At 47.1% G+C, this 20,599-nt stretch overlaps 4 protein-coding genes across 7 annotated transcripts; 1 reads left to right on the forward strand and 3 right to left on the reverse strand.

Annotated features, from left to right (window-relative positions):
- Nucleotides 1-968: 968 nt before the first annotated feature.
- BDCG_09151 lies at nucleotides 969-6,253 on the reverse strand. 2 transcript variants are annotated; one of them, XM_045424938.1, is made up of 8 exons: nucleotides 4,902-6,224; nucleotides 4,589-4,670; nucleotides 4,176-4,498; nucleotides 3,561-4,096; nucleotides 3,015-3,485; nucleotides 2,799-2,931; nucleotides 2,650-2,725; nucleotides 969-2,415 (listed from the first exon to the last, which is right to left on the reverse strand). In XM_045424938.1, the coding sequence occupies exons 1-8, from the start codon at nucleotides 5,020-5,022 to the stop codon at nucleotides 2,388-2,390; spliced, it is 1,770 nt and encodes a 589-aa protein (XP_045282829.1). In that variant the 5' UTR covers nucleotides 5,023-6,224; the 3' UTR covers nucleotides 969-2,387. The 2 variants fall into 2 exon arrangements, with proteins under 2 accessions (XP_045282829.1, XP_045282830.1); XM_045424939.1 differs by having other exon boundaries at nucleotides 1,325-2,456; nucleotides 4,902-6,253.
- A 1,221-nt stretch (nucleotides 6,254-7,474) lies between these two features.
- Nucleotides 7,475-13,193, forward strand: BDCG_09153. 2 transcript variants are annotated; one of them, XM_045424940.1, is made up of 4 exons: nucleotides 7,475-8,370; nucleotides 8,461-10,165; nucleotides 10,292-12,667; nucleotides 12,759-13,193. In XM_045424940.1, the coding sequence occupies exons 1-2, from the start codon at nucleotides 8,105-8,107 to the stop codon at nucleotides 9,257-9,259; spliced, it is 1,065 nt and encodes a 354-aa protein (XP_045273541.1). In that variant the 5' UTR covers nucleotides 7,475-8,104; the 3' UTR covers nucleotides 9,260-10,165; nucleotides 10,292-12,667; nucleotides 12,759-13,193. The 2 variants fall into 2 exon arrangements, with proteins under 2 accessions (XP_045273541.1, XP_045282831.1); XM_045424941.1 differs by lacking the exon at nucleotides 12,759-13,193 and having other exon boundaries at nucleotides 7,693-8,370; nucleotides 8,461-12,114.
- Nucleotides 9,811-14,754, reverse strand: BDCG_09154. 2 transcript variants are annotated; one of them, XM_045424943.1, is made up of 9 exons: nucleotides 14,591-14,754; nucleotides 14,087-14,441; nucleotides 13,878-14,003; nucleotides 13,638-13,732; nucleotides 13,428-13,540; nucleotides 13,027-13,294; nucleotides 11,948-12,921; nucleotides 11,690-11,871; nucleotides 9,811-11,627 (listed from the first exon to the last, which is right to left on the reverse strand). In XM_045424943.1, the coding sequence occupies exons 3-9, from the start codon at nucleotides 13,936-13,938 to the stop codon at nucleotides 10,732-10,734; spliced, it is 2,589 nt and encodes an 862-aa protein (XP_045282833.1). In that variant the 5' UTR covers nucleotides 13,939-14,003; nucleotides 14,087-14,441; nucleotides 14,591-14,754; the 3' UTR covers nucleotides 9,811-10,731. The 2 variants fall into 2 exon arrangements, with proteins under 2 accessions (XP_045282833.1, XP_045282832.1); XM_045424942.1 differs by having other exon boundaries at nucleotides 14,546-14,754.
- A 412-nt stretch (nucleotides 14,755-15,166) lies between these two features.
- Nucleotides 15,167-19,908, reverse strand: BDCG_09155 (CMGC/GSK protein kinase). Its single transcript, XM_045424944.1, has 7 exons — nucleotides 18,301-19,908; nucleotides 18,039-18,211; nucleotides 17,871-17,954; nucleotides 17,392-17,740; nucleotides 17,103-17,296; nucleotides 16,835-17,039; nucleotides 15,167-16,774 (listed from the first exon to the last, which is right to left on the reverse strand). The coding sequence occupies exons 1-7, from the start codon at nucleotides 18,344-18,346 to the stop codon at nucleotides 16,641-16,643; spliced, it is 1,185 nt and encodes a 394-aa protein (XP_045273542.1). The 5' UTR covers nucleotides 18,347-19,908; the 3' UTR covers nucleotides 15,167-16,640.
- Between the last annotated feature and the right edge of the window lie 691 nt (nucleotides 19,909-20,599).

The raw sequence follows: 20,599 nt of genomic DNA on the forward strand, positions 1-20,599 counted from the left end.
TTGAACATCCAACGGCCATTCTTCCTTCCACCCACCTCTCGTCTCCATTCCGTGCAAATTCCTTTTTGATGGATGAACTCCGTCGCCTGGCCTAAGGTATCTCTCTCACACTGATGCCACCCTATGATCCCTTGTCAGGGAGGGGTTCTCTAGGAGACTCGCGAATCGATGTTTGCATTTCCTACATCCCAAGGAGGGACCATTCACACGCCCTCGGATTCCTCCGTCTCCTCTGAAGGAACTAAATGGAAATGAAAATTTGATCTTTCGTGCGCTTAGTTCCTAAGACTCCTAATTGCCACAAGGGCTCTGAAAATGTTATTTTCATCGCGTTGCATCCACATGTTTTGGGTTGAAATGTCTGTTGCTATTCATCTGAGTCTATGCATGCACCTCTATCCGCTGACTTGTTGGGAAATAAATAGGCATGGATACGTTTGAGCAACTTACCAGCTACATGCGATCAATCAATTCACCGCGTAGCATAAAGGTAGGTGTATGATAGATTTCGCCGGAAGCTTGTGTAGCTTTGCAACAAGGAACACCTCCTGCAATGTGTGGACACCGTTTCCTTGAGGTCTGGAAGCAATTGCAGCGATGGCTGTGGCCTGATGAGTGTCAAGATATCTCGTGCAAGACGCGTAAACTCCAACCCGGCGTGATCAAATCTGTTCAAGTGCTGGAACAAGTTGATCTCATCGAGGGGCGGGAGAGGCGTCAGCATTGCTTTTTTGCTTCTTTTTTTTTTCGGCAACTTGAATGCAGACCTTTCGGAGTGGCGTATCCATCCGCTCTTATATCTAAGCCAGCAAGCAACAGAACAGAATGATGACAATGTATTTGAGGGGAGGCGACAATCTCTCATCCCACGCAAGCTAAAACGGTGGAGGCAGCGCCCCCCGGTAGCCAAGTTTTGTACGTATTTTGAATATCTTAGCCATTTTATAAATACTTTTTTTGATCATGAGTGGAAGTGACTGTTTTTTCAATTGCTTGACACTAAACCAGCTTTATGAAAAACTATCAATGGAACAATAGACCGAAGTGTTTGAATACAATCAATCGATTCAGTTCAACAAATCGAAATGGTGGATATACAAACATACATCGCCACATCTCCAGAACGAATGTCTTCCAACCGCGCAACATTCGAGGGGAGTTTTGTTGCTCTCAATCCTTGCACATACAATTGAACGCCAATAGTCGTTCGGATGTTATGCTCCATCCAATCTGGAAAATACTCATAGGTACTGTAGGTATCCACGATACTGATATTCTCCCTCCGCCGCGGTGGAAGAGGAGGGAGAGGGCCGAAGAAGAATAGTTATCCTCATAAAAATATATATATTTTCCTTTCCCTAGGCTAGCTCAGGTAGGTAGGTCGTTGCAACATAGGTAAAATACTAAAATAGAAACCGACCTTCAGCCTTTCCAACTTTCAAAATCAAAACCTTGCAATTTGGAGCAGGCACAAACACTTGAATAACAGAATTACCAGCCCTCCCTATCTTGATTTCCATATCATTGACCCGTCCAATACCAACTTTCTGCAAAGAAGGGATGATGAAAATGGAAAATTCAACCCTCCCAGAAAACGAGTTCAAAAAGCTGCCCTCTTCCCAAGAGGTGGGGAGAAAGGTTGGGAGTGTAGAATAATAAGAATGACAATAAAAAAAGAGAAAAAAGAAAAAGGGAGAAAGGGAGAAAGGGAGAAAGGGAATAATAAAAAGGAAGATAGCATAGCTATAAAATCAATCAAAAGGAAACCCGGTAATGACTACATAAACCATAGAAATGAAAACAAAACGTGAAAAAAATAGAAAAAAGAAAGCCCGATAAGAAATTTATAACCCATCCAGATCCTTTGGCGAAAACGAAAAAACAAAAGAAAGAGAGAAAAGAAAACCACCTTTGCCATTCCAATTTCCGGTTTTATTTCCCCCCTCTCCACAACCTCACAACACACAACCAACTCCCTTCTCTATCAGTTTCCATTTGCCTACTCTCTCCCTCCCCCACAATACACCCCACCCCGAAAGTGAGATGTAAAACCAAAACTAGACAGGGGTGGGTAAAAGAGATAAAAGTATGCAGACGGATAGGACGGTTTCCTAGAAGAAAAGGGGGGATATGGGGAGGATAGGGTACGGCGAGTCAATTATATAGTAATCCATATTGTAAAAATGTCTCCCTTGCTTAGAATTTTCAGTTCATTATATTGTGTCCGATAGCTTGTTCGCGTGGTCTGCTTCCTATGAACCGTATATCATATGTTGGATTGTATGTTGCATAGGTTGAGTGGATAGGTTGGTTTGTATAGGTGTGCCATGAATGGGTTGCCGTTTGAAGGGTGCGTGTAGAGATGAAAAAGGAAAAAAAAATACTGCTTATGACCTTCGATCCCAGTTGGTATAGCTATTGTCATAGGCGGGTTTTATTTCAGTCAGTATCTTAACCTGGTATGACGTATAACTAGTTAATATGCGAGGCGACAAATGCAAAGAACGAGAAGGAGGGGTTGAGGGTTTTGGATGCAGAACCAGCGGTTGGCTGCTTAGTTTGAACCGGAACCAGGACATTGTGGTCCTAGTGGTGACAAATAATGGTATATGGCAAAGGGGGAGAAAAAATAAAATAATGAAAACCAACCTCCAGATTCTAGCACGCATGTCACCGCTCCCAGTAGCGAATAAGTTCCCGGTTGGGCTCGGTGCGACAGAGATGACTATTTTTTTTACCGAACAAGCAGATGGTTAGAGATTAAACGGCACCAGCGACATCAACTATCGAAAACTAACCTGAATTCTTATGACCCTGCAGCATCATCTGCGCATTTCCAGTAGCGGGATCCCAGAACTGCACACCACGATCCTTAGAGCCACTCATCACCCAGCGTCCATCGGGTGTCAAGCAAACGCTAAGAACGAAATCCTGCAAAGGCAAGAGCACATCAGTTTATTTTGCAACGCGTGACGAAAGCCCGTTTGGTGAAAGAAATTCGCCTCAAAACTAACCTTATGACCCTCAAATGTCCGAACACACTTGCCGCCCTTCGGACCCGCCCCAGGAACCATGCCCCTGGGCGGCGTCAACTCCCACATCTTAATAGTCTTATCCAGACTTCCCGAGACAAGATCCCTGCCATTGGGCGCGAAGGCAACGGAGTAAACACTGTCCATGTGTCCATCAGGATTCTCCAGGCGTTCGACTAAATATCCAGTCGTCGTGTCCCAGACTCGAACGCTCTTATCAAGAGAGCCGGCAGCAACGAAGCGCCCGTCAGGGGAAATGGCGACGGTTGTAACGCCATCTTCGATGCTGAGGATGAGTTCCTGTTTGCCATCGACGATATCCCAAAGGCGAACGGTCTTGTCACCGGAGCCGGATGCGATGTAACGGCCATTGCGGGCGAAGTCGAGGGAGTAAATATCTTGCTCGTGGCCGGAGAAAATGTGTTTTATGGTTCGGTTAGCAATATCCCACACCTGTAGTATAACATGTTTAGTTAACTGTCAACCCGAGAGGAAGTCGATACGATAAGAAAAGGAAATATTTCGTACTCTGATTTGTTTATCCTCCGCCCCAGTAGCCAAGTATCTTCCATCGGGACTGAAGCAGACGCTGCGAATATAAAGGTCTCCATCTTTATCAAGCACACTTTCATCCTGCAAAGCGGTAACGAGCTGTCCAGTCGCAACATCAAAGATCTGCGCAGAGTGGTTGCAGCCAGTAGCAACATATTTGCCGTCATTGCTAAATCTGACACAGCAGACAACGCTATCATGAACAAGGTGATGGACAAGGTCGACATCCAGAACGCGCGGAACCTCAGGGTTGAAAACGGCGTACCAATCGGCGCCTTCCTTCTTTTGGCTCGGGGGGAGCTTGTCGGGGTCGAGATCCGCTAATGTGTTTCCAACGCGATAGCTCAGTTGTTGGCTAGTGGGGGTGGGACGAGGAATCTGAGGTGAGGCGCGAGGGTCAGGGTAGGCAACCTGGTGATTTTGCTGAGGAGTCGCAGGGCCAGGGGGCGCGCGATTGGCTCTGCCTTTTCCTGGGCCTGGAGAAGAAGTTGGAGGAGGTGGAGGTCCATATCCTGTATAAGGGTCACTCATTAGAAATTTCTTGGTTCCTCTTCTCTGGTTTAACGGTGTGGGATTGGGCTTGGAGCATACCATTGACTGCTGAGGCGGGCTGATATCCTCCAAACGCACCTTGCTGTGGTTGAGGAGGTCCTTGGGGAGCGGACCCGGGCTGTTGAAGCGCGTGCTGGGGTGGCTGTTGTTGGTCCTGTGGAGGAGGGGGTGCAAGCGCAGGAGCTCCACCTCCTGGATTGGCCATGATACCACCAAATAGATTAGCAGGGCCATGACCAAGAGCCGGGGGAGGAGCTTGGGAAGGCCCAGCATGCGTTGGCGGGCCTCCAATATGGGACTGAGGTAGATGAACGCCGCGAGATTCAAGTTCTCGTCGCAAGGTACGTATTTCAGCCTCGTATCTATTGCAATGTAAGCATACGAACAAGAAGCAACAAACGACGATCGGCTGATTGCCCCACGGGGGAATGTATAAGACGATAAAAACATACTCTTGCTTCATTTTTATCTGTGCTTGTTCCAACTGGTAAACCTTTTGCCGGATCATCTCCATCTCCTGGAGCTGACCAGTCACTGCCAATGAATGTTCGTCAGCGAAGGACATCACATACTGCGAAAAGGGAAGCTAATTGCACCCGAATAGAGAATAGCAATATACTTGGAATGTCAATTTTTCATAGCGATGCTTTGTTTGACAAAAAGACCCGCCTTGATCGAGAATTCAGAGGGTGAGGAAGAAATTTTTTGTAAAAAAAAGAAAAAAGAAAAAAGAAAAACAATTAAAAAATTAAAAAAGCAACGCACATTGATGCTCGAACTCCCCAGTACTCCGCGATTGGTTCTCATATTCCTGTCGTAGCTGGTCCAGTAACTCTGTTAAACGAGAGTTAGGAGCGGCAACCATGCCACGATGTGGATTGTACATGTTTTCCCTTTGGTAACTGTTCTGTTTCTTTTCTTGCGCGGCTTTTTTTTGAAGGCGGTTGACGGCGCGCAAGCCTGCAAGGGGCGTGGCTGACCGTAAGTTATTTGTCTAAGTTAATTTTCCCTTTTACTTTATTGAAAGAGTTCGACGAGAAGGTTTTGTATTTGGAGGTGTGCGATGACGCCGTTTCCCTTGGGCTGGATAAGGGAGATGGTCTGTGGAGGAGGGGAAGGGTGGATTGTGGGGATGTGAGGGCGAGCTGTAGGGGGGCTGGCAAGGTCAGCGCATCGGTACTGCGATTGTATAGGTAGATCGAAATGCTGATTATAGATGGTTTGACGGTGTCGATGGGGTTGATGTTGATGACGAGAACAGTGATGGTGGTGGAGGTTGAGTTGAGGTTGCTGGCGTTGGTGTGGTTGGGAAGGAGAATGGGACGGAAGCGCCGCCGCTTATTACCAAATTGGGAATGCGGCTGAGATTTGACGCCAGAAGCGAAGTGGGCCGGATCTTGGCCACCCCCAAAAAAAAAAAAAAAAAAAAAAAAAAAAAAAAAAAAAAAAAAGACACCTCCAGTCACAGCGCGACAACCACGAGGCAGTTATGTTCGGATAGAAATGGAAAAAGGAGCAAAGATGGATGTGGGTGGATGTTGAGCGAGGACTAGCGGGGATCCAGTCGGCAAGGAAAGGAGATGCACAAAGATAAGATGATGAAAGAGGATGAAGAAGCAAAAGGTCGAGGACGAAGAGAAAAGCTGGATTATTCCCGAGCGATTGCCGTGCCGCCGTGTCCGTGCGATGATGCGATCAGCAAAGGCGCTTCCAAGGGAGAACACAAACCATAATGATAACAAGAACGAACCCAGAGAGAACGGGCGGGTGGTACTGTGCAACGCCCCCCTGGGAGTTACGCCGACCTCACAACAGCGGCGCACTAGAAGCGGGTAAATTCCTAGGCTGTCCCGTCCCTTGGGGCTGGCCTCCCTGGAAAGCCTTGGGCAAGGAAGCCTTGGTAAAAGTTGTTAAATCTGGGTAGGGTGGATTGCGGTGAGTAAAAAGCTGCATGCAAGCGAAAGCTAGAAATAAAGGAAAGATAACGAGGGAAAAAAGGAAAAAAGGTTCAAACCCACGCCCTCTCGAGCCAGGGATGAGGGTTGTTTTTGGCTTTTCTCTGCACACATAAATATGGCCCGATTTTCCTGTCTAGAGCTTTAGATGTACGTACGTACGTACATGTACGGAGTACGGAGTACAGTGCAGTGCAGTGCATACTTTGATGGCTGAGGCTTGCGCTATGCATCATGATGCATATTTCATACTGCAATATTGGTTGACACACAGCATTCATCATCCCATGCAGCCCCCCTCCTCATTTTCCTGCATTATTCTTGTATTTACAGAGTACGTTTCCTGCTTAGTCTTCATAGTGGTACATGAATGCATATAGAGCACGTATAGAGCAGATATATGAAAGAATTGATCTGGGTAGATCAAAGGAGTTAACTATGTAGGCAACGCGAACAAGGAACCATTTCTTCTTTCCCAGCATTTGAGACATGATTATATATATATATATATCTAGAGTTGAATGGGAGAGGTAAAAGTCAATAGGGAAATAAAAACTACAGCAGTTTTAAACACTTCCTCCTGTGAGTGAAAGCTAGATCTGCGCGCGTCATATAACTAGCTGTTACCATTTTCAAATACACATCCAAACCACACATACAGCAAACAAACAAAAAGTAATATGCACGGGACAACAAAGCCCAAAAAACCACCTGCTGCAGTGTGCAGGGAGCCAGATGCATCATGAGTATGTATGTACTGTACATGTATTATTCCACTGCCATGACCTGCCCTGAACCCTAGCTAGCATGATCTGCTCATCTGTCCATCTGCTGGATGAGCACTGAGCAGCAGCCCCCACCGATCGGCTGCAGGCTACCCCTGGCGCCCCTGGCGCCAAGCTAGCCTGCTGCAACAGAAAAAACAACATGCGCTCTCTTGGAGCATGGCGCGTTGGACGGGCGGGTTCTGTCTGGTTTTAGGGGAGGGATGATGATGATACGATATTGCCTGAAGGGTGGTTGGTTGTGGATTGGACCATAGATGGGACGAACACCCTCCCTTTCCCTTTCTCCCCATTTCCGTTTTCCCCCTTTTTTATTCTTTTTCCCTCGTACTAAACCGAACTTTTTCCTTTTGCCGAAGGTCTTTTTTGCTAGGCTCCATCCAGGACTGGGTTAGGGTCATGTCAGGATCTAAAAAATTGAATACCGGCAACAATCCCTCAAGCTGGGATGGATAGATGATAGTTTTTTTGTTTTGTTTCTTTGAGGAATATGTACTGTACATACTCTGTACATACTCTGTCTGTACATTATTATTACATACAGCGTGGTTATTACTACCGAGCATAATAATTATAATTATTATTATTATATATTTCGTTGTTCTAGAATATACACCGTATAGTACGGCCCGTATTGAACCGGCCTCGGAAGGGGTAGTAAGTACGGAGTAATGCTGAAAGATTGATAAGATGTTCTAGCGATCGGTACTCTGCTCTGATTGGCCGAGTGGTGCCCACGCAGCCCGCCTCAACCCCCTTTTCGGCAGGACCAACCTCCGGCTCGCATGACAGGATCCAGAAGAACAAAATATCCCAACCAACCAACGCCAACCACTACTACTGTTCCTTTTGACAACCATCAAACCTCCTTCCTCCAACCGCCTCCACCACCATCACCACCATCACTACCACCACTACCATCACTACCATCACCACCATCACTACCACCAACTACCATCAACTACCAACTCTCCTTTACACTCATCCAGCCATCAATTGCTGCCAGCGTCCTCTCCTTGACCTCCCAAATCTCTCCCTGGCCACTTCCGTCAACCAACCCCTTCGCGCCGGTTCGCACATTATCCCTTCCGACTTGCAACGGGCAAAACAACTCCCATTGATCTGCCTCGCAGAGGCCTACGTCTTGTAAATATATATATATATATACACATATATATAAAAGGAAGAAGAAAACACGAGATTCGGATATTGATTAAACACGACAGCCATGGACGTCATTCTCGAGGTCCTCGATACCTTCATTTTTGACTACTTCTACGCGAAGTTTGCCCCCGCCAAAGATGCTGCTGCCATCGTCTCCAGCTTCAGCGGCAGCCTCAATGCAACCAAGTACGAATTCGTAGGCGCTGGCGGATACGTATATCAACCGACTAGTAGCTATTTCAAGCTACAACCCTCGATATACGCATATACATCTTCGCTCCCCAGAGATAATCTGTGGAGGCAGCTGTTAACCCTCTATCTCATCACCTGGTATGGCATCTAATAATAACCTTCTTTCGGTTTTTCCCCCTATTTCTATGGCTAATTGAAGGGGAAATAATAATTATAAAAAAAAAACAGGATCTTCGGACTCCTCGTCTACTTCATCTTCGCTACGCTCTCCTACGTCTTCATCTTTGACAAATCAACCTTCAACCACCCCAAGTATCTCAAAAACCAAATCCGCATGGAAATCAAACAAGCCTCCATCTCCCTTCCCATCATGGCTATCTTAACCGCCCCTATCTTCCTCCTCGAAGTCCGCGGTTACGCAAAAATGTACGACAGCTTCGAAGACGCCCCCTTCGCGCTCTACAACTACCTTCAAATCCCCTTCTTCCTCCTCTTCACCGACTTCCTCATCTACTGGATCCACCGCGGCCTCCACCACCCGCTCGTCTACAAACACCTACACAAGCCCCACCATAAATGGATCATGCCAACCCCGTATGCGTCGCACGCCTTCCACCCTATCGATGGCTACGCCCAAGGCATCCCTTACCACCTCTATCCTTTCCTCTTCCCCCTGCAGAAATTCGCCTACGTCTTCTTCTTCATCTTCATCAACATCTGGACCGTCCTGATCCACGACGGCGAGTATGTTGCCAACTCACCCATCATCAACGGCGCCGCCTGCCACACCATGCACCACCTGTATTTCAACTTCAACTATGGCCAGTTCACAACCATCTGGGATCGACTGGGTGGCAGCTATCGGAAGCCCAATATCGAGCTTTTCCATAAGGAAACGAAGATGGCCAAGGAGGAGTGGGAGAGGCAGGTTAAGGAGATGGAATCCCGCGTTCAGGCTGTCGAGGGTGGGGATGACCGTACATATGTGACGGATGTGGATGTGAAGGAATCGAAGAAGACGCGGTAAGATCCTAGGGGGCGGGGGTTAAAGGACATGTGAACAACACCTATTTAACGATACGTGAAAAACTACGGTTTTTCTTTTGCATTTTCCCCAAATTTTGTGCCTTGTTCTTTTTTTGTTCCTTCATCTTTTTTTAAGACCTCTTTTACGCATTGTTCCCCAACGAAAGTTTTAAAAAAACGTAATATTAATAATTATTAAGGAGCATGGGGCGGGAAATAGATGAAAGAGCGCGTCGCCCCATGTTTCTATTTCTATTTCTATCTTTCTTTCTTTCTTTCTTTTTTTAATACACTTCTATTTATCTTTTTTTCCAAATTTTTGTATCCCTTTTCTACCACTTCTTGTCCTGTTTTATATTGCATTTCTTGCCAATAGTGCAAAGAAGAAAAACGGGGGCATACGCAAACGTGCACATCTTGTACATACATACCACATCATTATCATGATCATTGTCGGATCAGATTAGGTCAGATCCTCAAAATCACTTGTTGAAAATAGTTTAATCTGATACTATAAAGAATCAAAGTTAAATTTTTAAAAAAAAAGAGAAAGAGAGAGAGAGAGAGAAAATAGCAAAACAATCCCGAATTCTCTCAGGGTGAGCTTTTTCGCTCCTCCCTTTAGTGGGAAGGGAGGATTTGAAAATGAACTAAAGGAGAAGAAGAGTTCCCCCGTATTATCTCGCTTTTTCTGATTTCTCAACTTCGCCCATGGGCAGCCAGCCGGGCGGGCCAGATGTTGATCGTGGACCGGCTTGCTGCTATGGCTACGTACGTTCGTCCTCTCCTCCCTTTCCGCTGAAATCAAAACTGGATGAAGATTGGAATTGGGAATTGGGAAAAAACATCAGGCTGAGCAAAGCAAAGAGTGGAGAGGGATGGGAAGGATTATTGTTGTGTATACAAGGTATGCTTTGCAGATATAAAAAATAATGAGCAGTATTTCTCAGAGGTCTCTCTACGAGAATGGTTCTGAATAGGGAGGGGCTTTTTTTACTATACTTTTAACCTAGCCACTACTAAGAAAGAACAGGAATTTGACTCGTTATACATTTTTGTTTTCTCTCTCTCCCTCCCTTTCTGTTCCCTTTTTGGAAACAGCTATTGTGCCGAAATTGCTGGGATAGGGGAGGAAATCAAGAAAACGGGAGGAACAATAAACAAAAAACCTCAAGGGAGGCGCCCGCGCTGCCTGGAGGGAAGGGGAGAGAAAAGAGAGAGATGCCACAATCCATAATCAGCAAACGAATTTTTTTACTAGTCAGTCGGAATATTATCACAAAGCACACGACAGAAACAGACTGCATCCACAAAACTAGTATTTTATACTTGCTTGCATACAACCAACCTCTGGAAAGAAAAACGATAAAAAAACAATCAAAGAAGCTAAAAAAAGTGGTTCTTACCCCCCGTTATCACTATCATTTAGGCCCTCACGCATCGTCCTCACCTTCAACTTACTCCCTCACCTATTCATATATCAGCCATGTCAACATTATCCGCGGCACCCTCTGTTGTCACTGGTTCTGCCCCAGTCTCAGCCGGTTGCTGCTGCACAGGCGGCATCGTCCCAACAGGAACAGCCCTAGCCATCGCTTCCGCGATAAACGCCTCCTCAACGGCTCGTAGCCGCTTGAAAACCCTCAACCACCTCCTAGCCCATTCCCTAATAAGCCCCTTCTCCTCCACCACCCCCTCGCCAACATCTTCCATCCCACTCCCACTCCCACTCCCACTCTCATTCGACCCATTAATAACCCCCTCAAGCGCCCCCTCAATAACCTCAAACATAACCTGCACATCCCCCCTCTCCCTCCTCAACGTCTCATCAATAACCGACAGCTGCGGCTCCACAATACCCGCCTGCACCCTCGCCGCAACAATCTGGCGAATCCGATTCGTCACCTTCCCCATCGTCGCCGCAACCATCTCATACACATGCGCCTTCGCCAGCGCCGCCCCGCCCTCAATGTGATCGACAAGCGCCCACTCGACGACCGACAGTGGCGTCAGGATCGTGTAGTTGAGCAGCTTGTCGATGATGTTCACGCCGATGCCCGGCTGGTCGGCCCAGTAGGAGAGGACCGAGGTGATAATTTGGCGCCGGGCGGCAGGGGACTTGGGGCCAATGGCCAGGAGCCGTTCTTTGCTGCGCTCGATGCAGGAAAGCACGTGTGACAGGGATTTGGAGCCGACGTAGCAGATCGAGGTGACGAAGGCGTCTGTCGACGGGATAAGGGGGTCCGCGATGTCCGGTTGGCTGGCGGCAGCGTGTTGGATGGCGAGGATGTGTGGCTCGATTTCGGTCTCCGGGGCCTTTTTGCGGATCAATTGCATGATTTCCTGAGCTTCGGTGGCGAAAGGGGTTGCTGTATCGTTGTCAGAAAATGTGTTTATTTTCTCGAGGGTTACGTGCGTGACAGAAACTTACTTTCAAGCGCATATTTGAACTCCGGTGTATCTTTCTCTTTCCCTTCGGATATCAACGCCTGGTATGGTTCTGGCAAGGTGCCCTTGATTCGCTGCGCAAAGCTTAGACGGATCTCCTTATCCAGTGCGCCGCAGATAAATGCTTTCTTGGGGTGAACGGCTGGCAGTTCAACGTCGTCAACCCTGTGTACAATGTCAGCAAGCTGTAGAGAGTGTTCATCTTCCTTCTATCAGCAAAAAGGCTGGAGAGGGATCCTACCACTCCGTCCACTTCCACGTAAAGCCAAAATTACTCAAATGATGCGCAAACCAATCCAAAAACCTATACGACAGCGTGAGATCCATCCTCTCCACATTCTTATACAAATAACGAATCGCCCTCCCCAGACTCGGCGCAATGGCCGCAGGCGCAATCTTGCACGCCTCCGTGAGCACAGAGTGGTAGTAGACCAGCTTATGCTGCGGCGTAGGGAGCTGAAAGAGCAACGAGAACACCGCGTCAACAGCGACATCTTCGGGCTTCCAGGTCGAGCGATCAGCGGTACCCGCCGCAACAGCGTCGCGGATCTTGTCGAAGGGGGTGGCGCGCTTGATGAAGGTCTTGGGCGCGAAATAACAATCGACGTCAATGAGGAATTTGGCGGTGGCGATGCGGTTAAAGTCGAGCATGTCGATTGTGTCGGTGAGGGAATCGCGGAGTAAAGAGGCGGCAATGTCAGTGGTTGGCGGGACGGTTTCTAGGTCCTGGTCGAAGTAGACGGAGAAGTAGACGTCTGGGAAGATAGATTTGGGCCCGTTGGGGACTGGGTTGGGCACAGTGATTGTGGGGAATACGTGCTTGGTGGCATTCTTGAGGGGGTCTTCGGGTTCCTTTTCTTCTTTCTCTTCTTTCGTCTCCCCTGCTTTTTCTTCGTTCCCTTCGGGCATTGCTTCTGGTTTGGTCGTTGGCATCAGCCCCGTCCAGGGGCGTGGTATGCATGTAAGTTCCCAGCCCTGCTTTCCTTCTTCCTGTAGCTGCTTCTGTAGAAGGCCGATGACGCTCATTCTTTTCTCCTCCTTCACCTCGTCAGACGGGAAGGGGTCAACCAGTGCCTCCAAAGTATGTGGCGTTGAGGCGATGATGTCCGTTTTCTCCAAAAGGGCGGCAGCCTGTGTTTCAAAGCCAGAAGCAGATGACGACATGACATAAGGGATTGTGAAAAGGATGATCTTTACAAGTTCCAAGCCCAGTGACTACAATATAAATAAATAGATAAATCAGCATGAACCGCTCAAATTAAAAACCACAAAAAAAAACATGTATACAGGGAAGCAAAGAAAATGAAGAAAATAACTTACATCCTCAGAAGAAGCCGTCTGCAAATCGACAGCGCGAGAAAACAGCTCCTCCAGTACCGGAAAGATGCCTTCGCCCTCGAACAGGCCCTGCAAGCAGGCCAAAAACCGCAGCATGAGCTTGACATTGCGCCAGTTACCCGCCTCAATATGTGACTGGGCAATTTCCCCGGCCTTCTTTAGCACCTCCGCCGCCAACTCCGGCTTCATCGTGTTGGCCGTGAGCACCGTCGCAGCAACGAAGGGGATTTTAAGCGGTTGCTCGCCGACGCTATACTCCGAGGTAAAAGAAAAAAGAAAATCGCATTAGTTATATCAGCTTAACGAGCTTCTCGGGTGCGAAGTGTTGGTACTGTTTTTTACCACGGGGGGGCAAACGGAGGAAATTCTTATCAACAACGTACAGCTGCAGAACCAAGCTCACAAACGTATTCTTAACCTCCTCATCCTCATCATCATAGTGTTCCGACATGGTCTTCGCAATCCGCACAACGTCGTCTTCAGCTCTCCTTACAGCCTGCAAGATACCGCCCAAGAAACAACTAATTTAGCCCGTATATCCCGCGTGAAAACCCACGTCGTCCGACTAGTAACAAAGATACAAATCGACTTACCGACTCGGCGATCGTCGCCAATTGTTTCCGCACCGTCACAGCGAGGGGTTCCTCGTACCTCCGGCGCTGCTGTCTGCGATCGTAATCATCGTCATCTAATCGCAAAACAATGTCAATTAGATTAGTCCCCGCGCATCTTGTATATATAAATATAATATCTTCCTCAGCCGTAGCCAACCCTCCCCCCTTTCCCTCTGCGCAACATGGAAACGGGGCCATAAGAATGAATAGAAAACACACCTCGATATCGCCTCTTCCGGTTATACCCGCCGCGCGGCCCGCGAGATTCATAATCCACCATCCTGAGCGTACGTATGTATGTATGCCTTCTTTCCTATCCTTTATTTTTCTTTTCTTCCCCGGCACCTGTTTGCCCGCGTGTCCCAGTCAGTCAGTCAGTAAGCCAGCCAGCCAGCCCCGCATGTACACAGACACACAGACACCCATACCGAGAAAAGCGCGCTCTCCCTCCTCAACCCTCACCAGAGGTTCGACAGCCTATCGCAACTTACGCAGCTAGCTTCACAAAGCGGGCCCCCTTCAACAAATGCAAAATGGGGCTTCAGCACAGCTAACCAACTCGAAATTCGCATTCGAATTCGAAAAGAAGAAGGACAAAAAACCGGCTAACGAAAAAGCCGTCCCGGAGAAAACGCAAACACGAAGCGAAGCGGAACTCTAAACAAAGAAAGACGACACGGAATCGGGGGTTTTGGTGTTTATATAACAGCGTGTAGCTTTAAAAAATAAAGGAAGGGGAGAGGGCGAAATGCGGATCGATCGAGTTTCGCGCGCGCGTCGTATCTATTATTGTACAGTACATACATAGATTAGGTAGGTTAGATACTCCCGTAGAGAGAAAGTAAAAGTAAATAAGTAAGTAGTTAGGTGTAACTAAGCCAACCAACCAACCGCAGCCTAAGGTACGCACGCACGCGACGAATCAGACCTACCCTACCTATGGGTGAATTGGGTAGGGAGAGAGAGATTGAGGGGGAAAAGACTCTCTCTTTTCCAATTCCAAAGAACGGGATCGGATTGGATTCGCAAGGAGAGAAAGAAAAGCGAGAAGAGACGCAAATCGCGCAAGGAGAGAGGTGATAGATAGACATAATAAATAACTAGAGGAGGGAAAATCAAATTGTTCCGAAGCTTCGTTCGGTGCAGACACGGAGGTAAATTTATCCGGACCCGGACTTCATCCAACATTTGTATTGATATGCATAGTAAATAGTAGTAACTAACTATACTCCGTAGTACTATGTGATGTGGCTCTCTCTCGGTACAACATAACATATACATGTATGTATGCCCTTTCGTGAGGAATGGAGAAGCAAAACTATAGTTTATTTATTTATTTATTTATTTATTTCTTGACTCTTATTACTTTGTCATTTGTTCTCACAATAATGAATCAACCACACACAAGCAGTCATATTTCTTCTAGTTATTTCTGCCCCTTTTTCATCACAAGACTGAAAAAATAATAAATATATCACAAGAGGCTCAGCTTTCGGCTTGAAAGTTGAATAATAATAATAATAATAAAAATAATAGTAAAATAAAAATGTAGAAGTGAAAATAAAAATAAAAACAGAATTTAAAAAAAATTTGAGAATACACACAAAAGTGAAAGAAAAAATAAAAAAAGGGCAAAAAGAAGAGGTAAAAAACATTCAATGATAATAATAATAATATAATAACATTGGCATAACGTTTCATAAAAAAAGGGGGGGAAATGCTAGTTACTAGTCAAGGCACTAGGTATATAGGGTAGTAGTAGGGAGGCTTTGTATCCCTCTCTCCGTGTTTCTCTCAGCTTCCCACCCGCCCCTTGTCCCCGCCCCCTATATGGATGGCCCCCTATCCTATCTCCTCCATCTCCATCCCCAGTATCCACATGTCCTCAATCTCCACTCCCAGCTCCCCTTGCATACCCCCCCCCATCCATCACGATACGATACGAATACGCCTTTATCCTATCCACCTAGCCGTCTTTTCTTGTCAAGGGAAAAGTCCAATAGCAAAGAAAAACAGAGTGGAAGAAAGAAAGGTGAAAAGAAAAATGATGATAGAACAGGCGGAGTGAATACATTTAGGTATACCTGCTCCCACAACCCTCCTCAGAACAACTCCCCTGATCCCCTCCGCTTTGCACTGTAAACCATCCCTCTCGCTCTCCCCATCCCCTCACCGTTCCCTTCCCCTTTCCTTCCCCTCCCCCAATCAACCCGTTCCCTTCATCAGGTACCCTTCCATGTCCCATGTAAACGCTAAGCCGAGTAATAAAACTGGCGCATTTCAAAGCACAAAATACAAAACGCAATAACAACCCCATTTCAACAAAGGATCCCCAGTAAAGAAATAAAAAATTAAAATGAAACTGAAAAATGAAAATAAAACAAAGAATTCGTGCCGGGTGGTGGGTGGTTCTGGGGGTGGTGGGGTATCAAATTATTATTTTTTTTGTCATTTTTTTTGTTTTGTTTCGATTTTCCCCCTTCGTTCCCGTTTCGTTCGCTTGTTTCCCCGTCTGGGAGTCTGTGCGAAAACACATATTCCCAATTCCCAATAATCACCACGCATTTCGTACACACTCTCTCCGTGTGTGGCCCTACTACATTCATTCTCGAGGTCGTCGATTCATTGCCACGTGAGTCCGTCATGAAAAAAACATGGATGGTACTTTTTGCTCCCTTTCTTCCTCCTTCCTGAGGATGTCGAATGTTCCCGAAAGGTTTTTGTTCGACGTCAGGGTCTAAAACATATTCAAGGAAAACTTTGGCTTTGTTGGATGTGTAAAAGAAGTTAAAGAGCAAAAGGAAGGAGGAGAGAAACAAGAGAAAAAAGGAAAGCTAAACAAAGACGACCACCCCATGCATGAATTCGGATCTCCCGCTGAGGCAAATTGAAATTTTTTTGAAAGGATCGCGCGCACCGTGATAGCGATAGCGCTTTTGAACAAGCATGTTAGAATTTCGTGACACTTTAACCCATGTCGACTCAATCAAGGTGGGCTAGCATTTCATCTTTCGTAAGCGGCGTGAAATTATCGAGATCGATACCACGAGCGAGGAGGTCAGCCTGTGCATGAGCAGGGATCAACCTACTGTTCATGCTTGGCAGGATCGAAAGCTCTATATAGAATCATTGTTAGCACGGGATATATGAAGAATATACTAGAAGAAATTCCTTACCATGGCGCGAGAAATCGAACAAGTTAGGAAGTTGTCTCGGAGGGTTGTTCGGATGACGGGAATCTGGCAGACGAGTGTTGGGGTCCCGAAGCTCATCGAAGAATGGATGGCACATAGCCTCGACCGCTGAAAGGCGTTGAGTAGGGGTATACTCGAGGAGCGCTGTGATGAGATCGATCGCTTCAGGAGGAGCTTTGCGGAAGACCTTTTTTTACCGCGCGTCAGTGTTTCAGTCCGCTTGAGAAACAAAATAAAATCGAAGTTTTACCTTGTTGAATGGATGTGGCTTGATCTGCGGGAACTTGTGTTCCATGTAGTTCGGATTCATGGTTCGAATTTGTTCACGAGTGGGAGTTCCAAGCACCTTGATGATCTCCACCAATTGGTCAATGCCTGATTCGCCAGGGAAGAGGGGTTGACCGAGCATCAATTCCGCCATAACACATCCGGTCGACCACACATCTGTAAAAGTGGTCAGAGACAGGGCGTAACTTTGTGGGGGAAATAAATTAGGGTAGCGGAGGGGGCAAACGAGGGACATAGTTGTTGCAGCTTACCAATCTTTGTGGTGTAGTTGGTTGCACCGAAAATGAGTTCCGGTGAACGATAGTAACGGGAGCAGATGTATGACACGTTCGGTTCGTTTTCGACGAGGATCTTGGCGCTGCCAAAATCGCAGAGTTTCAGAATCCCCGTGTTGGGGTCCAGTAGGAGATTTTGCGGTTTGATGTCACGATGGCAGATACCCTGGGAATGTATATATGCCAGAGAGCGGAACAACTGGTAGATGTAAAGCTTTACTTCCAGCATAGGCATGGTTGTCTTCATCTTGCTGAAATAACGGGATGCACGGTAGACAGTCTCGGGAACGAATTCGAGGACAAGGTTAAGGTAGACCTCGTCTTTCTATATCATGTGAAAACAGAGAGAAGGGTTAACTTGTGTCAGACGGGATACTCCTTGTAAAACATGATAATAATCGTGTGAAAAGACAAAAGAGTTGGGGAGGAGGGGGAGAGAGGATGCAGGAGCTTACTCTTTCTCCGTTGGAATAGTAAAAAGCCTTCAGCTGGACGATATTTGGATGCCGTACAATGCGCATGATCTGCAGTTCGCGGTTCTATAGCAAGGAGAAGAGAAGAGTCATTTAGCGCAGTTCGTAGAAACAGATTCACAATTTTGTATTATTAGATTAGGAACCAACCTTGAAGCGTTTGTCCTGCAACACTCTTTTGATGGCTGCATCCTCGCCAGAGGGAGCAATCTTGGTTTGAAAGACCACACCAAATGAACCATTTCCCACAATCTTGCATTGGGTATATTGCATATCCCTTGTCTCTCCTGTCAACCCATCCTGCACCTTCTCACGAATTACTTCTGTAAGTAGAAAAAAAAAGGGGGGGGAGTCAGTGTTAGCAAATATTCGGCGGCTAATATATAGATAGTGATAGAAAAAATAAACGTACCCCCCATTCGTAAGCTCGAAAACACCCCTGGACGATTTTGTGACATGACTCGGTCTGAGAGCCCCCAGTGCCCGAGAGGAATATAGAAAGAAGCGCTATTGTACTATACTCTTCCGTTGATTTTTGGTTTCGCCGCCGTCGCCGCCGTTGTTGTCGTCGGTTCGCGGACGGTAGGAGAGTGGTATTCAGGTTCAGGGCTATCGAGAGTATGGAGGGCTGCAGTTGAGCAAAGAATGGCGGCAGGTGGCAGGGAGGGGATGCGTGTGGAGACCCGTCTTGGGCGAAACGAAACTAAGGCGTGGTGATTTTTAAATGACAACTGTGGCGATCTACGACCTGTCGAATCAACACAAGTCGCGGGAAGAGGAGAAAGCGTGGGTTAGATAGAGAGATATGAGGAGGAGAGCGAATTGAGTGAATGATTGAATGAAGGAATGTTTTGTGAATGGTTTGTGGATATTCTCTGCCTCTGTGTGTCTGTGTCTCTCTCTGTCTCTCTCTCTCTCCCTCTGTGTGTTTGTGTGTGTGTGTGTGTGTGTGTGTGTGTATGTGTTTTGAATTGAAACAGACACAAGAGAATAAGCTTGAAGACAAGACAATGATGAAAGAGGAAGAGACCAAGGCTACAGTCACTGTGGTTACAGAGAGGGGGGTACAGGAGCAGATGGGCGAGAAGAGGTAGGTGGTAGTATGGTTGTTAGGGGAGCGGGACAGGACAAGGCGCAGGTGTAGGTGAAAGGAGCCGTAGTAGGGTAGTGGCGCGAGTGGCAGTAGAAGCGGTGATGGGAGGAGAAAGGTATGTAATAATGGACGAACGATGAGTACGAAGAAGGTGGTGGTGGTGGTGAAGAGGAAGAGTAAGTAGTGGAGGAGTGTGGTGGAGGAGTTTGGTGGTGGAATAGGCTGGCTAGTTTGCTAGAGGTGACGTTGATGGAGGAAGAATGAATGGCGGAGACGCGGGAGCAGGCCAAAGGGAGGGGGAGGAAAGTCGAGGAGAGGAGCGATAACAGCCAGCAGAGGCAGGGTGTTAAGGTAGATAGATCGATGGGTGGATGCTAGGAATAGGAACAGGAGAGGTCGGAGGGGGAGGGGGAGGCGGAGGCGGAGGAAGAGGAGGAGGAGGAAATGGAGGAAGAGGAGTGAGTGGTTGGAGGGGAGTAGTGGAAGTGGGAGTGGGAGTGAGTGGGAGTGGAAGGGTAGGTAGGTAGGGGCCGTAGGGCAGGTAGGGTATAACTGTTTAGTGGTGGTAGTGGTTGGTGGTGGTGGTAGTGGTGGTAGTGGTTGGGGCGAAGGAAGAGGAAGAGAGCTCACTAAACAAACCGACCGGGCTGACAGGACAAAAGGGACAGGACAGGACAGGACAGACAGGACACGGGAACAACCCAAGCGACGGGGAAGGAAGAAATACTCACTCGCTGCACATAATAATAATAATAATAATAATAATAATAATACACGACTCGACTCGACTCACTCTTCCTGCCTTTGGGGGCGGTAGTTACACACCAAGTAATAATAATAATAAATAACCCCACACAAGAGAGATGCTTGCTTGGCTTTTGATCTTTTCCCCCCCTTCTCTCTCTCTCTCTCTCTCTCTCTCTCTCTCTCTCTCTCTCTCTCTCTCTCTCTCTTTCTGGCCTGTTGCTCTGTTGTAGGTGTTGAGCAGCAGCTGTGTCTGTGTGTATCTCTTGTGTCCTCTCGCGGTGTCTGCCGGTCTGCTGGTCTGCTGCTGTGTTCTGCTATATCACCGTATCGTATGGCTGCTACGCTACGTGCGTCTGCCGTCTTGTGGGACGGACTGTGCTGGGAGGGCAAAGGCAGAGAGGAAAAGCCCAGGTCACGCTGGGGCTTGGGCGCAGGCGGCGGGCGTGGGCCGTGGCAGTGGGGATTCCCTCGTGGCTATTATTGGCGTGGATATTCATTCTGCGTATTATTCGCTGTATTTTCAAAATGCATTGTAATTATTAGTTCGATTTAGCTATGGAGTAAGTGAGTTGACAATTAGTTACGCTGTAAGGTACGGAGTAGTTAACTAACTTATTATTATTATTATTATTATTATTATTCAAAGCTTCAAATAGTTTATAAATGCTTTTATCCCAGACACAATATCTATATCTATCTCCATTTAATATCAAATATCCTGTCCTGTGTCTCCTTCCGCCCTCTCTCCCTCTCTCCTCCTTACACTTAATACAGCCCAATATTGTTACTAACCTGCACCCACCCGCGAAATAATGACAACACCGACACCCCCGTGACAAGTCACGCGGATATTCCCCATGGATGGGTGGCA

Source organism: Blastomyces dermatitidis (genome assembly GCF_000003525.1).
Source record: "Blastomyces dermatitidis ER-3 genomic scaffold supercont1.14, whole genome shotgun sequence".
NCBI lineage: Eukaryota > Fungi > Ascomycota > Eurotiomycetes > Onygenales > Ajellomycetaceae > Blastomyces > Blastomyces dermatitidis.